This window comes from Dermochelys coriacea, chromosome 5, assembly GCF_009764565.3.
Source record: "Dermochelys coriacea isolate rDerCor1 chromosome 5, rDerCor1.pri.v4, whole genome shotgun sequence".
Classification (NCBI taxonomy): Eukaryota; Metazoa; Chordata; order Testudines; family Dermochelyidae; genus Dermochelys; species Dermochelys coriacea.
Window position 1 is genome coordinate 22,375,316 of NC_050072.1, and position 21,006 is coordinate 22,396,321.

The 21,006-nt window shown below is 40.6% G+C and overlaps 1 protein-coding gene and 1 long non-coding RNA gene across 3 annotated transcripts; one reads left to right on the forward strand and one right to left on the reverse strand.

The window, feature by feature from the left end:
- Positions 1-107: 107 nt before the first annotated feature.
- Positions 108-11,656, forward strand: SEC11C (SEC11 homolog C, signal peptidase complex subunit). Of its 2 annotated transcripts, XM_038402334.2 has the most exons (6): positions 108-602; positions 4,349-4,458; positions 5,268-5,417; positions 9,752-9,871; positions 10,908-10,965; positions 11,458-11,656. In XM_038402334.2, exons 1-6 carry the CDS (start codon positions 561-563, stop codon positions 11,509-11,511), a joined length of 534 nt encoding a protein of 177 aa, XP_038258262.1. In that variant the 5' UTR covers positions 108-560; the 3' UTR covers positions 11,512-11,656. The 2 variants fall into 2 exon arrangements, with proteins under 2 accessions (XP_038258262.1, XP_043370637.1); XM_043514702.1 differs by lacking the exon at positions 5,268-5,417 and having other exon boundaries at positions 117-602.
- On the reverse strand, positions 5,440-5,725 carry LOC122460242. Its single transcript, XR_006281425.1, has 2 exons — positions 5,680-5,725; positions 5,440-5,538 (listed from the first exon to the last, which is right to left on the reverse strand). It is a non-coding gene; the product is annotated as an uncharacterized LOC122460242 (long non-coding RNA).
- Positions 11,657-21,006: the final 9,350 nt, after the last annotated feature.

The window sequence follows — 21,006 nt, forward strand, 5'->3', positions numbered from 1 at the left end:
CCCGCGGCGTTTTGCCGCTTTGGGTCACTTTTTTTTGTGTGGCCCGCAGGCGCCCTCACACTACAAACCCCGCCCAGCGTCATGACGTTTGACGCAAACCCCACCCAGCGTCATGACGACAGGACCCCCCCGCAAATTCAGTCCCTCGCTTTTTTTCTTGGGCGGCGTTGGCGGTTTTTTAAGCCAATCAGGCTTTTTATTGGGGGGGGGGAAAGCGGGTCTCTTGGCAACGCTCGGCTGGGCCTGGGGTGCTACAGCAGCCGTCCTGCCTTTGCTTCGAGGGGGGACTTACCCCTGCCCCACTCACTGTAGCCTGGGGGCTTAGCCCTGCCTGCCTCACCCACTCTGCTCCTGCGGGGGGTGGGGGGACTTGAGTGGCTTAGCCTTGCCCCCCCTGTTTCTTGGGGTGCAACCCGACGGGCTTAGTCCTGCCCCAGCCCCGCAGCTGCTAGGCGGGAACGACGGGTGGGGTCCCCCCCCCCGCTCTGGTTTCCTGCAGCCTCCCCCCATCCCCTCTCTCTTCCTTTCCCTTGTGACTGTCGCCGCGGAAGGAGCTGGCGATGGACGTCTTCGAGGACTTGCGGCGAATGAACAAACGCCAGGTAAGGGGGGTGGGGTGGGGTGCTACGTGTGTCTGCAGATGGGGTGGTTTCTGAGGTGCTTGGGCCGCCTTGCATGCGCCTGGTTTCGTGGCAAGTTAAGGCTGCGGGTTGCCTGCAAGTGTATGTGTTGGGCCACCCGCCTTACTAGCGATGCCAGGCACCCCCCTACCCTGCTGTGTATGGAGCAGCTGTTGTGCATGTTGCATGTGTGCAGTGATGCCTGCATGTTGGGCCGCTCAGTCTCTCTTGTGTTGTGCTGCATTCAGTCTGCAGGTCTAGCGTGGTGAGTGGGCAGTTCATGCTTGTGGTTTGTAGCTAGCGTACCACGGAGCGTCAGACCGAGTCGTTTTGTGGGTATCTCAGACTTGGTTATTACATGTATAGGATTCTCAGAGTTTCACCCTAAAAATATAAACCCTAAGAAGTACCCTTGTTTGAGGACTGAGAGGATTGCATCACAAGGTTTTTTTTTGTTTTTTTTTTTTTTTTTTGGTTTCAGAGTAGCACCCGCGTTAGTCTGTATTCGCAAAAAGAAAAGGAGGACTTGTGGCACCTTAGAGACTAACACATTTATTTGAGCATAAGCTTTCATGAGCTACAGCTCACTTTTTTGGCCACTGGTGGAAGAAGAGTGCCTACGTCTCTTCTTTTACAGAGTTACTCGCTTCTATCTCCTTCTCCTGCCACCCAGGAGTGTGCAAGTTTGAGACAAAGTTGATGGGCTTATCAGGGCCTTTGGATGGGGAGGGTAGAGGGGCAAATGTGGCAGTCTGGTTATTAATATGGGGTAGTCCTCATGTCACATGTGCCCATGGCTAACTTGCTGTCAATATTACCGGTTCAATTATTTAGGTATCGAGATGCTGTGGAGGAGGGTTTCAAAATCAGGCCAAAGCCCTGTTTTTTTCTTTTAAAACTGCCTAAGGCATTGGAACAGGCCCTCAAAACTAGAACATCCTTGGCTTTCAGATATACAGTCAACATATGTAGCATAACTAGATGCCAAGTTCTCAACCAGCCAATCTACTTTGTGCTTGTTATGTGTAGTTTGGCAATGTGCCCTATCTTTTGATGTTTCCTTCCTGCTTGCTCTACTTTGTGAAAGTCCATCATGTTGCTATTCTTGCTACTAATACAGGATCCCTGCACATATTTACTGTGGTGAAACAGCTAATACACATGAACATCAATGCTTTTTCTAGTGTATACCTCAAAGTTCAGGCTTTGTTTTTGTACCTCCTGTCAGAAATTTTGGGCTTCTTGACTCCGAGTCCTGTGCCTAGTCTTAGACCACTCTGTCTCTTGTAGTAAGCCAGTAGATATAGAGAGTTGCTTCTGGTCACTGCTGATTTCTAATTAGAGTATCCCTAAGTAAAAATTGTCTGGTGAGGTATCCCCCTTCTAATCCCCACCCTCCCAAAAAATAAAGTATGCTACCAAGACTACCAAATCAGGCTTGCTTTTTTTTTTTTTTCTGCCAAGATTAAGCCTAAATGTCTGCAATATTTTGCAACTGTGAGTTTCACACATGAGGTTAACAGAGAATGATATACACAACTCGCAAATATTCTTGCTGAACAAAAGTACCACTTGCTTACAGTACAGTGGCTCTGAATGCTGATAGGTTCACAATAAAGGGCCTAATTTCTTGTGTTTGTGTGCAAGGAGCTCGTGAACAGTAACAGGAGTGATATAAGTGTAATCAAGGAGAGAATTAGCACTTTCCTAAAGAGCAGATCTTTCTCTTTTCTGTTTCTCCTCAGTACAAAACCATCTTATGGTTTGTCAATGGAAGTGTTGACAAAAGAGAGGTCCAGGAGAGGTGTTGTAAGCCACAACTGAAGTGCACTGGCACAGATAGGGGGAAACAAGCCTGATCCCGCATTATGATCCCCATAGGTGGGCAGCTGTACTTTACTCCTGGGAGAATTCTGCACCTCTGCACGCTAGCAGGATTCGTGTACCCTTGCAGAAATTTTTTTTCTCTGCAGAAAATACTTTCCGCCTGAGAGGCGCTGCAGTTGCACCTTTTGCTCACCAGGGCCTGCTGTGGTACCAGAACATAGGGCAGTTGCTACCAGGCAGGAGCAGCCAGCTGCAGAGAGGGCTTAGAGAGAAGAGGCTATGTTTCTGACAGTGCCCTGCCCCTGGGGCCTGATGAGGAGGCACAGGACATGGCGGGGGGGGGAGAGAATGGGGAGATGGACAGCGTGGAGCACATGGGACTCCTGAGAGGTCACACAGACTGAGTTCAGAAGGGCTAATGGGAGTGGGGGACAAACGGAGGTGGAATGGGAGTGAGGGTGCAGGGCTATATGGGGTTGGGGGGTGGCTGAGTGAGGGCACAGACACAAGGATGGGGGGTGCAGGGACACATGGGGTCAGTGGCAGATGTGCTTGACTGAATGAGAGAGGCTAGGGGTCAGCCAGGGTCTGCATGGGGGAGGCTCCCCAACTTGCTAACAATTCCCCCCCCCCCCACACCTCTGGGAAAAAAAACCCAACCAGTTCCATACTTTTCCCACCCATATCCAGCAACCCACTTACTCAAAATTCTGTATTAATATGCCTAGTAAGGAATCTATTGTAAAAAAACATTTCTTGAATCTTTTATGTTGTCTGTATTGTTATAGCCGTATTTGTTGACAGGTATTTTGAAATAAATTACCAAAACAGTTGAAACTGGCCTGATTTATATTGTGGTGTTTTTGACAAAATATGCAGAATTTTAAAATATTGTGTAAAGAATTTCTAATTTTTTGGTGCAGATTTCCCCCAGGAGTAGTACTGGAGTGGAGCCCCATTGACCTCATTGGGGCTCTGTGTGGCTTCCCCCGTGCAGGTCACAGTGCAGAACTGAGGCTTTAATCACAAGGTCTGAGAACTTGTTGCTTCTCTACAGTGCAGCACAAAATTTGCAGCTGCAGGCAAGGTAGGGTTAAGATGGTTTTAAGCCATCTTGCCTTCCTGATCCTTTATTATCCCTGAGTTACAGGAGCCTCCCCAGGCTACTCTAAGGACCACTTTGCTGCTCGAATTTTCACTGTGCTGCACGCCCTTCCCTGACATGCCCTCATCCCTGCCCACCATATGCTCCCCTACTCCAGGGCTTGCAAGGCATCCTCAGGAGGCTACATTGCTGCTGTCTTCCACTTGTCTGTGCCTGGGGAATCCTCCCCCAGTTGGTTATGGGGGGTTTTAGGGCCCCTTTATGCTGTTCTGGCCTTTTCCAGTGGTATAAAGAGACCAGAGTAGGGGTGAGGATGTCAAACTCAGGGTGCAATCCTGGATCCATGGAAGTCCAGTGGTAAAATTCCCATTGATTTCAATGGGGCCAAGATTTTACCCTAGTCTACTTTAGCATGCCAGTGTTAAGACCATTGTACCACTATCATGACTGTTAATGCACAACATTTTTTTTTTAAAAAGAAAAGCCAGTTCTGTTTTCTGGTTTCAGAGGTGTTCCAAATACCAGAAATTACCATATGCATTTACGTTGTATCCCCTAAAACATCCATGTTTCACACATCACGTAGTTTTGTTTTGCAAAATAAAATAGGTTAAGAGTTGGTTAAACTTTCATAGTGTCCAGCTGTGACTTTAGTGAAGGAAATCCACATTAAAACAGTGAAGTTAATGAAAACCTGTTTGTAGCAGGCATTTCTGCTTTTGTACCTCTAGTCTGTACTTGTTAACTGGACAATTTTATTTTGGGGGGGGGGCTTGGTTTGTTTGTGTCTTTGCAGCTATATTACCAAGTATTAAATTTTGCCATGATTGTGTCTTCTGCACTTATGATATGGAAAGGTCTGATTGTCATCACGGGAAGTGAAAGCCCTATTGTTGTGGTACTCAGGTATGTCTGTTTAAATCACTACTTGTTTTGTTATAACAGTAGAACATAACTTTTTCTGGTGCAAATATACCTCAAATGATTTCTTATCCAATAGTAAAATATTATCACATGGGTAAATAAGCACCCAGATCAACATTTTCAAACTGGGGTGCCTAAAGTTAGGCTTCTCAATCCATATTTGGGTATCTAAATAAAACATGGTCTGATTTTTAGGGCTGCCAGATTCTTGCAGTCAGTGACTGCTCTGGGTGCTTAGCACCTTTGAAAGTCCAGATGTTTTCGTTATATGCCTGAAAAGGTGCCTAACTTTATTATTTTCCCAGAATGCCTAGTCATGGAGCAGACGCCCAATGTAGGGACCAGGTGTGAAAATGATAGTTCCAGTGGAGAATTATGAAGCTAATCAAATTATGGCATATTTTGCCTGCTGAAAAGATATTTAAAGATTATATATATATTAGCTAAAAATATTCAGAATTGTCAACTGCCTCTCTACATTTTTCACCATCAAAATGTTTTGCATCTTTCTCAATCAGATTTTTTATGATCACATTATATTGATATAAGAGTGGGCAGTAATTGTGGCAAAACTCCTTTTCTGGATAACTATTTATAAATGTCTGTGCAGCTTCCACCTCCCTCAGTAATGACTACATTTAATGTAATATTTTATTGTATGAGGGCTCCATTCTGCAAACCTGGGAAAAAATTAAATACTGTTTTTACTTTTCTTTTTAGTTCATCTTGCATACATCATTTTACCTTTTATATATATTTACCATTTATAATCTTTCTCTGTTTGTTTGTAGTGGCAGTATGGAACCAGCATTTCATAGAGGAGATCTGTTGTTTTTAACAAATTTCCAAGAAGATCCTATTAGAGCTGGTGAAATAGTTGTTTTTAAAGTTGAAGGCAGAGATATCCCAATAGTTCACAGAGTAATCAAAATCCATGAAAAGTAACTAAACTCTTTTTTATTATTATTTTTAAGTATGCTTTTGCTTTGCTGCATTTTCAGCTATGTTCTAATTTAATACTGTCTCCTGAAAATGGCAAATATGGTATGCTGCAAGAGAAACCTTATTTCCAAAAATGCATCCGATGAAGTGAGCTGTAGCTCACGAAAGCTTATGCTCAAATAAATTTGTTAGTCTCTAAGGTGCCACAAGTACTCCTTTTCTTTCTGCGAATACAGACTAACACGGCTGCTACTCTGAAACCTTATTTCCAGTATTTAAATAAACATTTTTCGGCTCTAATCCTGCAATAGGCTCCTTCACCTGAGTGAAGCTCCACTGACTTCAGTGTAGGTACATGTACACACCCAAAGACTATTCTGATAACGAAGGCCCTGATCCTTGAAGTCCTGGGTCTCTGTGTGGGGCTAGAAGCCCACCCGCATAGTGTTTGTTGCAAAATTGGGGCTTTTGTTATTAGGAGAGTGACTTTTACCGCATGAGCCTTCAGAAGTCTTAATCTTTAAAAACAGTAGAGTGAAGGCAGCAGTATAAAGAATTCATTTACAATTCTGTCAAATCCATCCCCATCGATAAATGGAGTTTGTCAGAATATAGATTTGACCCAAAATGAATGAAGAAAGTTTTATTCTTTCTTCCTATTGTACAATACTAGACAATCCCAAAGATGATTCATTATTAAAAACAATAATAGAGCTACTTACAGGTGGATGTGTTTTACCTTTAAATGTTATCTGACACATTTAAAGAGAATAACTGAAGAGTGATGTGTAAAAAAAGCAGACACCATATCCTTGTATATGATGGACAGCTTCTTCCAAAAAAAATGTAAGTGGTTTATATCCTCACTCTATAACAGCAGAAATCTTCCACTGATGCTGCAGGTGTTGATCCAGTTGTCTGTCTGTGAGTTGATACATGGTGAACTAAAGATGTTGGTGGTTCTTCCCCCACATCATATCTATTTAACTTATGATTCTAGATGAAAGGTCCATTCTTTAGTCTTCTTTCATATATCCAAGAACCTTCTTTAATTTGAATAACTGCCTAAAATTCAGCATGACCTTCTGGAGGGTACCCTGGTAGTGGGAAGAATAAGAGAAAGTTTTCTGTAAGGCAAAACAAGCCACAGCACCATCACCTCTATCCTGACTCCTTTCCAGGTGTGGGTGATGCTAGCTGGAAAGGAGGTGGGGCAATGGAAGCACTGATTCCACACATCCCTAAGCACAATTAGACTGTCTACACTACGGACCAGCTGTGCCGCTCTAAGGTCTCCTGTGTAGCCACTCTATACTGGCAGAAAAGAGCTCTCCTGTTGGCATAATTAAACTACCCCAATGAGCAGTGATAGCTATGTCAGCAGGAGAGTGCCTCTCGCCGACGTAGCGTTTTCCACACTAGTGCTTTTGTCAGCGAAACTTTTGTTTGTCGAGGGTGTGGGGTTTTTTTTCATACTTCTGACCGACAAAAGTTTTACTAACAAAAGTGCCAGTGTAGACATAGAAGCCTTTTGCTGTCTTAGACTGTGAAAGTATGAAAGCTGTGCTGCGTGCCTAGCTGCTGCAGGGCAGCTGATGTGCGTACCCCAGTACCTGTGAGGGTAACTTTCCCTAGGTCTCAGGAGCTGCAAACAGACCGCTTAATCCACTGCCTCAAAGTAGAGCAGGTCTTTAATACACAACAGGGCTCAAATGCCAGCATGCCTTGTGCTTCTGACAAAAATCAAAAGGCTTTCTCCTTATCTCAGATGTGGGAGGATTTGTGCCTGTATGATGGAGGTGAAAGTCAGTTTCGTAGGTTTTTGCTGTGGGGTTGGAAGAGGTTTTAATGACTGGGAGGAAGCAATGCACAGGCAGAGATTGAGGTTTACCCTCTTTACGCTAAGGTATGACCTGTCTTCCGGTGCAGCCGGATGGTTTTCAGCTCATAGTTTGGTGCTGGGGCAGGTCAGATTTCAATTCTCCAGAGAAGAGGTTGAAAGAATTGGGCTTCTTAGTCTAGAAAAGAGAGAGCTGAAGGGGGCATGATGAGTCTTCAAATATGTAAAAGGTTGTTATAAAGAGGATGGTAAATTGTTCTCCATGTCCACTTAAGATGGGACAAGAAGGAATAGGCTTAGCTTGCAGCAAGGGAAATGTAGGTTAGATATTAGGAAAAGCTTTTTATAAGCTCTTGTATAGGTTAAGCTCTGGCTCAGGTTACCTGCAGAGGTTCTGAAATCCCCATTATTGGAAATTTTAAGAATAGGTTGGACGGACAAACCTGTCAGGGATGTTCTAGGTTTAATTGGTCCTCCCTTATTGCGGGGGGCTTGACTAGATGACCTCTTACGATCTCTTCCAGTCCTACATTACTATGATTAGACAGTTTTCTGGAAGACCACAGAGTTCACCAGATAAAGCAATATATTTTTTCTTTTATTTTCAGTCTTAATATCTCTATAAATCCATGTAGAAGCAGGTTGAGGAATTACATGCCATTGTGAATGTTGTAAAGTTAATCATTTTACATTTTGTTTTAATCCTGATCCAAAGTGCTTTATATACACTTCTACTATACATGATATCACTTCACTCACTGCTGAAATGAAGCCAACTCTAGGGTGAAACATGGCAACTGTTTAACAGCAGACAGCAAATATGCAACATTCAGGACAAAGCGAAAAATATCTTTTCCCTTTGAAACTACAGGTAACATTTAGATAGGCAGAATGTAATGATCCACAATAGAATTTGGCCAAGTCACTGGGCTTAAGACTCCTGCTCTTACAAAAAGAATCAAGGGCTTTTTGATGCTCAGAAGTGGTCAGGACTTCAGTTTTGTGTCTTGTCTGAAAGTTGGCATCTGTAGCACGATGGTCCTCTGTAATATTATGCTTGGCATTGATTCAGTTCTATCTGGGAGGAAAGAGTGCCACCTACTGAATCACCAATATAACTTCTGTAGCTCCTGGATGTTCCTTAAAGGTCTTGCATCTGGGCAATGTCTCCATGAAACCCAGTGAAAGCCCCTTTTGGCTCGATAGTGTTTCAGATGCTTTTTTTTTTTTTTTTTTTAAACAAAACATAATTGTAATATACCACTCTTTTATCATTTGCAAAATGATACAGATCAAACATAACTGATTCAGCCTAGATGGAAAGAATTGTAGCCCTTACAGAGCCACGTAAAAGTTAACTGCTGTTTCCAGTGCAGTCTTGCTACTTTATTAACAGTGTTTTTGATTTTTATGTAGCTGTATCTTTTCTCCAGATTTAAAAGCGCATCAATATTTCTTTTAATCAAAAAGAGCCATTTTATCATATTTTTATCTTTGAAATAGCATATAATATCTGTGTTAATCATGGTTGTGAGTTGAACAAGAGCATGGAAGCTAAAGATGGAAATTACCTAGCGCATTAGTCTATCAAGCCCATTCTGCTACCAAGAGGCAGGATACAAGGTCTGACCCTCCCTTCAATGGAACACATGATTAAACTTCTGTCAACTTCATTAGGAGTAAGATCAATCCTCTAATCCCCTGACAGACAATATATCTGATACTTCACTGGATGTTGTTGCAATCTTTATCCTTCTCTCATACACACACCCCAGACCTTTTCAAAATCAATAGTGCATTTTTCTTGGTAGGGCCACTTTTGGTATTTTAGAACTGTATACTTTACTGTAAATATGTAGGGCTTTACATGCATATAACTGCTGTTGATGCTAATAAAAGTTGCATTGAATCATAAAAGATTAGGGTTGGAAGAGGCCTCAGGATGTCATCTAGTCCAATCCCCTGCTCAAAGCGGGACCAACCCCAACTAAATCATCCCAGCCAGGGCTTTGTCAATTCGGGCCTTAAAAATCTCTAAGGATGGAGATTCTACCACCTCCCTAGGTAACCTATTCCAGTACTTCACCACTCTCCTAGTGAAATAGTTTTTCCTAATATCCAACCTAGACCTCCCCCACTACAACTTGAGACTGTTGCTCCTTGTTTTGTCATCTGCCACCAGTGAGAACAGCCTAGCTCCATCCTTGTTGGAACACCCCTTCAGATAGTTGAAGGCTGCTATCAAATACATACTTGTACCTGGTGGAAAACATCTCTCTAATGGTTGATGTAAAAACTTGGTTATACCTACTAAATCTGTCAGTGAAAACCATAAATGCCTTGATGATATTTATTAAACAAGTAGGACTGCGTGTACGGATTGGTATCTAATCTTATAGTATTTTACTTTTCATCTTCATTGTGCTTTGCAAATATTAATTAATGAGGTTGTAAATGAAGTAGAAATTAATTTGTCACCCTGTTGCCTTCCAGAGAAAATGGAAACATCAAATTTCTGACTAAGGGTGATAATAATGAAGTTGATGATAGAGGCTTGTACAAAGAAGGTCAGAACTGGCTAGAAAAGAAGGATGTTGTTGGAAGAGCGAGAGGGTAAGCAGTACTTTTCTATATTTTTCCTGCCTCAGTAATACAGAAAGTACATGCTAGAAAGTAGTTTGAGTTCTAGGTTGGGATCAGTGTTGGTAGAAGCACAGGGATTAATACTATATCAAATCCTCTGATCATAAAGAGACAAACCCACCTCAAGAATTAGTTATCTTTCAGGTGAATCACATTAGCTCTTTGTCAGAATACTAACTGCCTGAGAACTTCTCTAAAAGACCCCCAAAATATTCAGTCAAAAATACGCAGTGGTGGAGAGTATTAAGGTCTGTGGCTATTTCACTATTCTTAGTTGGAACCTTGCTTAAAGCTACATAAGGACCTGACTTAAAGTCCGCTGAAGTCAACGGGAGATCTTCCATTGACTTCAGTGGACTTTGGATCAGTCACCTAAGTGTCTGCCAGCTCAAGAGTCCTGGCTTTGTTTTGGGCCATCAAGAAAACTCTTGGTGAAAGTAGAGGTCAAGTGTCACCCACTCTCCTGAATTGATTTGCCTTATTCAGAATGGCCAGAAACTGGCTTGCCATTGCCATAGAGGTTTTTTTTTTTTCCTGACGTTATAGATAATGCCTCTTTTGAGAATAATCTTTGGTATTGCTGGAGGTTTTCAGTCATTATCTCAGCATTCAAAATCAACTGTTTTTAAGCCCTAATATGAAAAGTGAACTACTAGAATTTAGTCTACCATTGGTGAGTGATGTAACTTTTGTTGCTTATGCAGCTGTATAAGAAGATGGACATGTAAACCTTGTCAGTGTTGTTTTTCTTTTTTGACTACCTTACCAAGTTTTAATGCAGAAGGATGAAGCCTTTATTTAATTAAGGGAAAGGAAGGTCCACGTTTCCTAGGTTGTATTTCAAATTCACGCTCTTTGGAGCTATCCTAATTTAAAGCTCTTGCTTTATGGAACATACATTTTTCAATTAAATGTCTAGCTCTAACATGTATATTTTGGAAAATATTTAGGTATCTCTAACTCTGAAATTATTTCACATTTGTCTGCTTTAACTTTTGTCAATTAGCTTTTTGCCTTATGTTGGGATGGTTACCATAATAATGAATGACTACCCAAAATTTAAGGTAAGTCAACATTATTTTGAACATTAACTTGTTAGGGCTTGTAATTTGGTATTTACATGATAAAGGAACAATTTATACACCTATGTAAAATACCTAGTTAACTGATAATAGTTTTGTAATATATGAATTTGGTTACCACAGGGAAAATTAGCCATATTGCATATTTTCATGTAGACTTTTTGTTTTCAGTCAGTTAAGTAACATTTAATCAATTAGCCTGTCGCCTCACATTTATGTGTAATTAAGCATGCAATTACAATGCATATTTAGTGTTATGAACTAAGATTTGAATTTATAATAAGAATAAACTATTCATCAGCTGAAGCTCTTTTTCATGTGCCAATAGCATCTCAAATATGTCTAATTCTTACAGTTGTAAGCCTATCCAAGAGTTGTTAACGCTGACCAGAGACTTACTCTGAAATAGCATCTAACTGTTTCAAATCTTTTAGAAGGCAGACTATAATAATTCTTTGTGTGTTTTCTTCACAGTATGCTCTTTTGGCAGTAATGGGAGCATATGTATTACTGAAACGTGAATCCTAAAACAGGAAGAAAAAAGGCCTTGCCCAAGATTGAAGTTAAAACTATTGGAAAAACTAATATATTTCAAATGTTCCAAAATCTTTATCAGGTTACGCAAAGATGTGCAAACTTTTGTTTCATCCAAATAAATTGAGTAATGAGTAAACTTGTTGGCTGTTTAATTTTATCATTTAAATTTACTTATTTTATATGCTCTTAGGCAGTTATTTATAAACTGAGGAGACTGGCTAACTTAATTGTAAAACTGACAATTAAGGAACTCGGTGGTGGTAAAAATTCTTTGGTCCGAACTTATCCAGATTATAGGCTTTATTTACAGAACTTGACTTAAAAACAATGGTTAAATGTTTAATCTAGCAACTTAATATAGTTGTGCCCTGAGCAGTATTGAAGAGGGAAAAGATTTTACTTTGTGACCTCTCTGCTAGCAATTCTTCCCATTCCTGGTTTATGGGAGGAAAATCCTAGTTGTCTAAGTAAAGGACTGAAAGCCAGGAGCTTATGAGTCTATTCCTAGCTCTAAAATGGACTCTCATTGTGGCCTTGAACAAGACACATATGGTCTGATTTTCAGAGATACTGAGCATACCCTATCTGAAAATCAGGCCATTAACTCTCTGCTTCAATGTTCCTATTTGTAAAATGGAGCTAATACTTTCAAGCCTCACAAGGGCCTTTTGAGGATTTATTAATATTTTGTAAATTGCTAAATGAAAAGCACTATAGGTATTTGGGTGATACTACTAATAAATACAGTACAAAGAGAGCGATTACCTATTCCTGTCCTATGTATTGTTCTCTTCCTATCATGTTATATCATAAGAATATTACAAAAAGACCAATACGCCACTCTAACATTTTCTCTAATACCAGTCTTGTACTGTGAAACTTTTGGGTTTTTCTTTCCTTGTTTGATAATGTTAATGTTGTATCTACAATAAACCATCAATTATTAAACTGCAGAAAGAATGCCAGGGAAATTAAAAAACAGCATGATGTGTCACCCTGCCCCGACCATAAGTTTTTTACTTCTGCTTTAATCCCTTGCCTCTACAAAAGTATGCTATTGCAACAATAATAGCTCTCCTTCTGTTAAAATCAGCAGTGCTAAAAAGCAGCCTATGACTGAATACTTCTAAGTAACGTTATTTCTTTTGTGTCCCTTAAACCACTGAGCTGTCTTCCCAACAATTAGAATGATTAAAATATCGCTTTCTTATTGTGACCATGGTGTAGAAATAAAATTGCATATAATAAATGCACATCAGAATAATTTAGATATTTTTAATGCAATTTTCCTGAAGGGGTGTCTTCAAAGTTAGGAGAACTCGGTGTTTGAGGGCGGCATGTAGTGTGGTTATTGAGGAGTTTCATTTTTCAGTTTATTGCTGACACTTGGGATTTATTTGCCCCTCCATAAACTTATGTAATTGTCTTCAGTGCTAACTTCTGGTTTTCTGAGTTGTTTTGGATATAGGGGAGTTTTGTCGTCTTGGTTTTTTTTTTTTGTTTTTGTTTTGTTTGTGTTAACGGGGAATGGCAAGTGAGTCCATGTAGGGACATTACAAGATGGATGAACTGGATTGGAAAGGGAGCTGGGATATAATGGATTTGAAGATTATTCATTAGCTGACACTCCATAAGGGAATTTTTTTAATTCTTGGGTTTGGTAGCAGGTGCCTCATTTTGAGCTTTTTAAACAAATCCTTCATTGAGAAGTACTGAAATGGCTTAGATGGAATGGGAGAGTCAAGGTGGCTGAGGCAATATTTTTTTTTTTTTTTTATTGGACCAACTGAAGCTGGTGAAAGAGACAAGCTTTGAGCTACACAGAGCTCTTCAAATCATCTTCAGCTGGAATGGAACATTCTGTGATATTTCAGGGATATGTGCATATTAGTGATATTTTTCTGGGTGATGCTGCATGTCCAATTTTCCACAATGCTTTCATTTGGGTACTTGGTGATCCATTAGCTGCACCCAGTTTCCAGTGCAACAGTTGGTCTACCATATATGTTAACCCAAGCATATGGCTGTTAACTGTACTGCTTTGGCAGGGGTAACATTTATCATTCTGCTTGTATATAGACCACCAAGTTTTAGGGATGATTTAACAGGTAAGTTATCTGAACTGCTGTGAGCACTTCTGTTGGAATCCACACAAATTGTTGAAAAATCCCCCAGGGCTAGATGCATGTGGATGTGAGCTTGAATGAGCCCGCATGTGTCTCACTGGATGTGATGGACTCTCTAAACTGTATTCTGAAGATCAAGGAGGATCCCCTATAAAACTGGCCATTTGCTTGACCTTGTCTATTTACCTGGTTTGGATATTTTGGATTCTTGGGTCACCATTTTGGACAGGCCTATCATCTCCTCACTGTGTTTCAATATATCTCACTGCTTTATCAGCACCAGAGTTAATCTTTTTCAGTATAGACTCCAACATTAATAAATCCTATTGCACCTTGTGTTTCTTTTACTTTGCTGAGGTTAACATTATACCTTGAGAAATACTGGAAAAAGAATATTTTTCTTGATCTCTATACTCATAATTTTTAAGATTGCTGTTTAGTGGGAGGAAAAAAGATGCAATCTAGTTGTCTGCCTGCCTCTCCTGTTGGGAGAGGCAGTCAATCGGGTTGTTGACAGTATACTATGAGAAGGTGAGCTATTAGAAGGGGCCTCTTGACATACTGACCACTCATTGAACCCCATTGTTTCTTTGGTCTGGAGGGCACTGTAATACTGAACAGTGATTTCTAGTAGATGGAGTACAGACGGGAGAGATGGCAGCTGGGGAGCAGCATGAAGTCTGATCTTCTGTACAATACACCTATTTAGACTTGCAAAGAATTATGACAAAGAGCCGGTCTACAGTACCTCAGTAAGTTGACCTAAGTTACGCCACTTCAGTTACGTAAATAACATAACTGAAGTTGATATAGCTTCGGTCAACTTACCGCAGTGTCTACATCATGCTGCATCGACATGAGAAGCTCTCCTACCAACTTACCTTACTCTTCTCGGGGGGGCGGGGGCGCTGGAGTACTAGACTCTGCCATCAACTTAGTGGGTCTTCCCTACACCCACTAAATTGACATTGCTGCATTGATCGCGGCAGCACCGATCTACCAGTAAGTGTAGATGTGGCCTTACGCCAGGTTGGCCCCCTGTACAGTTCTGTTTAATCCAGACTGCCTCATGCTATTAGGTTGGTTTATAATTTTGTTGGTTAACCACACTGGCAAATCTATGTTCTCTATGGGTGATCTACACTGGCATGTGGCTGGTGTGCTCAGACCTATTGTATAGATTATTAATGAGCTGTCTGCCCTCGTTGCTTTAGACTGTTTCTAATGTGGATGCCCATAGTCATCTGGGTTACTTCAGGCCAGCCACCTGCATTTCTGATCCTTACGCACCTTGGCTACTTAAAGCAAGTGGTTTTGCATAAGTGCCGCTATTGATAGGCCTTATAAACGCCTCACTTAGTGAGGTGAGGATGCTTCCTATCCTTAATCATAGAGCAGTGCCTTCCTCTCTGCCTCTTGGCAACTACTGTCCAGTTGATTGAGAAAGCTGCAGCTATTCCATTGTTACCTTGCACTGCCATTTGTTTTTATCCACTATTGTTTCTTGTTGAGGCAGGGGCCATCTTTCCATTATGCCTATACAGCACATGAAACAACAGGACTGGGACCTGTAAGTCCTACCCAAATGCAAATAATTGATCTTCGGTTCCAGATCCGTTTGGACACTGACACCTTGGGTAGATTTTAGTTTGGGTTCCAGGTTGTGAGTTGGAGTTAAACTTTGACACAGTAATGTATGAATGTTATGAAGCTACTGGATTTCTATATTAAGGAGGGAGGCAGAATTAAGCTGGGTTAATAATAGAGCTGGTTAGAATTTTTTAATGAAAAATGGCTTTTCAAAAGGTACAAAAATATTCATTTTGTTTCCTTCAATCTATCCAATTCTAATTTTTTTTAAAAAAAAATTCAGTTTGAATAAAAATCCTTTTTTTATTTTCCCCCCCTTCACCCACTGAAAAACTTGGTAGGGATAACCCAAAAAATCAAATAAAAACAATTTGTTTGATTTTGTTTCCTCAAAAATAACAGTGAAACCATTTCATTCAGTTTTTCACAGGAAATGCAATACTGTCTTTTTTTTTTTTTTTTTTTTTTATATATATTAGTCCTAAAACTGGTAACTGATGGCCTTCTGTGGAGAACAAAAAGCAAGGAAAATATTTGCACACAAACTGCAACCATATCCATCAGTTATAATTTTGTCACAATCAGTATAATCTTTATCCTAAAGACCCTATGCTGCACCTTCATCAAGATCAATTCAGTATTGTGTGTTAACATTTTATATTATCTCTGGATATGTGCTCCAGTTGTATTCACAAAATAACACTTGTTAATACTGAGTGACTTATCAGGGCAAGTAAAATAGGTCAAAATCCCATAAATGGGAAAATGAGGCATTACCAGATTTAATCACATTTATAGACAGACTTCAAAATGTGACATTTTGAAAGATTTAGGCCTGATGATGCAGCCCTTACATAAATTTTCAATAGAAGTCTGTCTTGTTTGAATAAGGACTGCACCCTAATGTCCTACATTTTTAATCATCCCTTAAAAGTGAAGTGCAAGAGTAACAATGAGCTTGTGCCCTTTTGATTGTTGTTGCTGTTTCATTCTGCTGTATAAAAAAGTTTTTACTTCCAAAAAAGGGTTTTTTTGGTTTGTTTTGTTTTTTTCTCCACCCATTAGAAATTCAGGTCTTGTATGCACTTGTTTTTCTACCAGAGCCCGGCATAGAAGATTTCAATTCTTTCTTAGATTTTCTGCATCCCCCAAATGTTGACTTGGTAACAGAGGTAAATTAAATATATGTTAGCTGGTTTTCATGCCAAAATAATCTTGAAACTCACTTTCGGAGAATGTTTTCTTGCTGCTGTGACTAAATCACTTTATATTTAATGTCTATTTAATATCATTTAATACTTGCAGTAGAGAGGGTACTCTTTGCTATTGAGAATATTTGGTGGCTGAATGTTAAAGGTTTTTCCCTGCTAGCAATAAGTCCCATTTATCACATTTACTTTGAAAATATTAAATTTTATGTTTTGTTAGTAATTAATAGATGTTATAGCAATTACTTACGAGCCATAGTCTGAAAATTGTTGCTTTTGGGAAGATTTTGTCCTTTGTACTACAGACTTGAAGAAGAGGGGGAAATATAGCTGCAAAGTCAAGTAGCGGGATGGAAAATCCTTTCCTGGACTGAGAGCTGTCAGAGAGGGTTCTAGTACTGCCTGATAGTGCCATAAACTGCATTTAGACACTGAGGCCAGGTCTACACTACACTCTTACTTCAGTATAACAGCATCACCCATGGGTGTGAAAAATGAACATCCCTGAGCAACATTGTTAGCTGTATGTTAGTGACAGATCTCAAATTGCAGTAAGTGAAGTGTCTCCCTGATCCTTCTGTGTAGATCCAATTGTAGGGAGTCTCAAGTTACTGTTCATCTCAACTACAGTCACCAGTCACAAAGTGAGGGGGACAGAAAGTAAGGCTAGTTTATACTGTGATGCTCATGATTGCCAAGTATGAATAGTGGGATAACACAGTGGACTTGTATACCTGTTTTGCAGGAGTACAGCATGTATAGTACAAGTCATTTAAAAATAAATATGCCATCTCAAACACTGTCTACTGATCCTTCAGAGGAGAACATGCACAGACTGTTTTTGGGTAGATTGGAGAAGCCCTAAATGCTCACTTCTCTCAGATAGTATCAGGGAACCGATGTCTTCAGTCCATCTCATCTTTTTCCAAACCCATGTTCCACCACCCAGTGATTCCAAGCCCATGTTGACCCTTGCTTATTGTAGTGACCAACTGATAAGGGAGCTAAAAGACACTTTTTTGTCCAAGCATCTGTGATCAGCTTTGGGTCTAGCCCTCAAATGATTTCCAGTGCTTGTCTATGTGCAGAGTTGCATCAGTTTTTAAACTGATTTTAGTTAAACTGGTGCAAAAGGCCGAGGAGGTTTTCTCTTTGGTTTAAACCGGGTTTATTTGGGTTTAGGTTTAGAGTGTCACTTTGGAACATGTCTAAACCAAACTGAAAGAACCTGCTCTTTAACTGGAATAGTGTCTGCACAGGGTTTGCATTGTTTTAATTAAACCTGTGCAAATTTGTGCATAAACAACCCCCTAGACTCATAATATGCATAGAATGTGCTGTGTTCCATGGGTGCTGTAAGTACTTTCATAGAGGTTCAGCAGTACCAATCCTCCACTACTCTCTGACCCTCCTTCATCCCAGTCTGTGCCAGTGTTAAAATACCAAGATTCTCTAGAACGAAAGGTTCCAGTTCTAGCAGAGATGATTAGACCGCTTCCTTCTGTAGATTTTTCTCTGTAGTTTACGATAGGCAGAGCCTCTTGTATGAGACGTTAACAATGAATGTCCTCTCTGCTCAGGATATTAAAGATCTCAGGGTACTTTTCTGAGAGCTTTGGCCTGGTCAGCTACAAGCTGTTTGAGATCAACAGCTTGTAACAGATGTGAAATCAGACAGGGAGCTACTAAAGAGTGAAGATCATCAAAGAGATGCACTTCTACGATTCACTATGCTATGACTAGGGAGCAGGCCAACCAAAATTGAAAATATTGTTTGTTACAGTAGCACCAAATGAAGATGAGAGCCCTATTGTGCATACACATAGTAAGGGACATGCCCTGGCCGCGTGGGAGTAGCAATAATCTCTTGGGATTCTAAGACTGTGCATGCCTGTGTATCAGAGGACAAATGACTGCACTGAAGGGTGAGGTCGTAGCTCTTCTTGGTTCCTCAGAGTGCTTTCTCCTTCCTCCTCTCATAACCTCTCTTGAACAGGCTACTTTTCATCTAGCTTGCAATTTCCCTTAGATGTTGGGACAGATGAGAGACAAAATTGTCTGTACTTGATATGAGAGATTGGAGGGTGGGGGAGCTGCGTGTCATTAGCATTCTACTAGCTTTGAAGTTAATGGTGTCTCATCCCAACCAGTGGTCTGACATAAATGTTGAATAAGGATGGTAGGGTGGGCAGCTTCAGTACTTTGAGTAGCTGTCCATCATGATCATTAAGGATCTATGAGAGAAATGAGTGAAACCATTTTAATGCAACTCCCTCCATTCCAGCAAGGCCTCCAGGTGGATTGTGGGGAAGGGCAGGGAGAGTTGAGAGCAATCAAGATCCTACAGGCATCAGAAGGAACTTTTTTAATTGGATAAATGAAAAACCCTAATGCTTTAATTGAAGCTGTTTTCTATCTAGCTACACTTCTACAGAATGGTGAGAAAAGAAACCCTATGAGCATTGCAGCCTTGAGTACCCCGGCAGACGTGGGGGAAGGGGGCAAAATGCTGAATCTGACAATGATCTCCAGGGGAGACTCTCTTGCTGTTCTCTAGTGGAAGCCGACACTGCAATGAAAAAGAACCTTGAGACAAGAAAAGAATTCAGGCAGCATTTGCTGCTGCTGTGTGTGTGTGTGTGTGTGTGTGTGTGTGTGTATTGTCCTTTGGCTAAGTTGGCTGGAGGGGCTGTTTTTTAAAAAAGGTGACTTTGACAAGAGATTTGTTTTCCCATGTTTGCTGGTTTTAATTTAGTAAGAGACAAAAGGAATAAAATTAAGATTGAATGTTAAAATATTTTGCATATTTCACATAGTTCACAACATGGGGCAGAGGACCAAGTCCGTCCCATTTTATGTTGTGATCATTCCAACACAGAAGTCTGATCACAGCTAGATTATATTGCAGGGGTATGTTGGGTTACTCAGTTTGTTGCATGACATTTTTGTTAGTGATGTTTTGTCAGTGGTATTTGACTTCTGACATTTCATTTTCAGCAGCATGCGCTGTAGACTGCCACTGGCCATTCATGCCTAGAATTATGCCAGTCATATAGCAAAGAACAGTTAATCATCCCAGTTGTCTTAAAATAGCTAGGTACAATAAATTCACAGCATGTGCTGGTTTTCTTCTACAAAAATTTAAAAAATCAAGCTTGAAACATAGGGGAAAGATAGCTTTTCAAAACACCCCATCACCTTAAATTAAATTTGGTAATGCATCCCCTAACCGGGTGACTGAACCAGAAAAATGCTAGGGTTTAGTAAAATAACCTCAGCCTCACTTGCAGGTGTACAGAAGATGTTTTATTTGAAGGGAAATGAAGTGTCTAGCATAATTTCTTCCTACATACGCTTTAGAGGAAACAAATCAAAAGTTCTCTGACCTACATCTACCACTGTTCCCTATACAATCTTCATGATAATATGATTGGCTTTATTGCAGATAGCAATTTTCTGATTCTAATTGGATCTTGATAACTGTTCAGTACAGGACACAATAGTTTGTTCTGTGTTTGTACATCATCCAGCACAGTGGCATACTGGCCTGTGATTGAGGCTCCTAGGCACTATGATAATACAAATAATGAACAACAATAATACATAGAGAAGAAGGTGCCTATTTAACCAACAAGGATATATTTCTAGTTTGAGATTTTTAAAGCCCTAAGTGACCATTATATTCATCTAGGACAGGAGTTCTCAAACTGGGGGTTGGGACCCCTCGAGGGGTCACAAGGGTCTTACAAAGGGAGGGGGTCGCAAGCTGTCAGCCTACACCCCGAACCATGCTTCACCTTCAGCATTTATAATGGTGTTAAATATATAAAAAGTGTTTTTAATTTATAAGGAGGGGGGCACACTCCGAGGCTTTCTATGTGAAAGGGGTCACCAGTACAAAAGTTTGAGAACCACTGATCTAGGGTAACACTTTCGAAAGCGTCTAAAGGTTCATCTACATTTACAGCGATGTGTAGAATACAGACAGTGCACACCCAGGTAGCACAAGTATAAATAGCAGTAGAGATAGTGAGGCCTAGCTTAGATGGGTCAGGTAGAATAGAGTGCCCTACATACCTCATCCCACAGGCTATATACCCTACCCAGCTCTCTAGGTGCCCAAGCTGTGCCTTCCATGTATACACGGCTGTTTTTAGCAGTGTAATGTCCTGCTGCAGCGAAAGGCTCTGGGAGCGGGAAAAGGCTCCGGCAGTGGGGAGGGGAGACAGCTGAAGCCTTTTACTGTTGTGTGTATCTAACACAGTACAGTTATGAGTATGGATGTAGCTCCCCTTTCATTCCACTGCATAGCTAGCTGGGTAGTGCCTGTACTCTACACGCCACCATAAGTGTAGCTATAGCTTAAGTGACTTAGGAGCCCAACTCATAGTTTCAAAAGTAAGTTACACACTTGTAGCTAGATATTAATGGGATATAGGCACTGATAGCCACCATGTGGATGCCACTGACCTTTTCAAAACTCTACCTCCAGTTTTGCCTAACCTCCCCTTGAAGCCTAAGTTTCCACCAGTTGGCATTTTCAAAGCAGCTTAAGCACTGTT

Bases quoted from the DNA above. Each gene is read 5' to 3' on its own strand.
- SEC11C (XM_038402334.2), top strand. From the start codon at position 561: ATGGACGTCTTCGAGGACTTGCGGCGAATGAACAAACGCCAG. The intron at 5,418-9,751 runs GTAACTAAACTC...GTTGCCTTCCAG, and splicing joins GTAATCAAAATCCATGAAAA to AGAAAATGGAAACATCAAAT. The intron at 9,872-10,907 runs GTAAGCAGTACT...TTTGTCAATTAG, and splicing joins GTTGTTGGAAGAGCGAGAGG to CTTTTTGCCTTATGTTGGGA.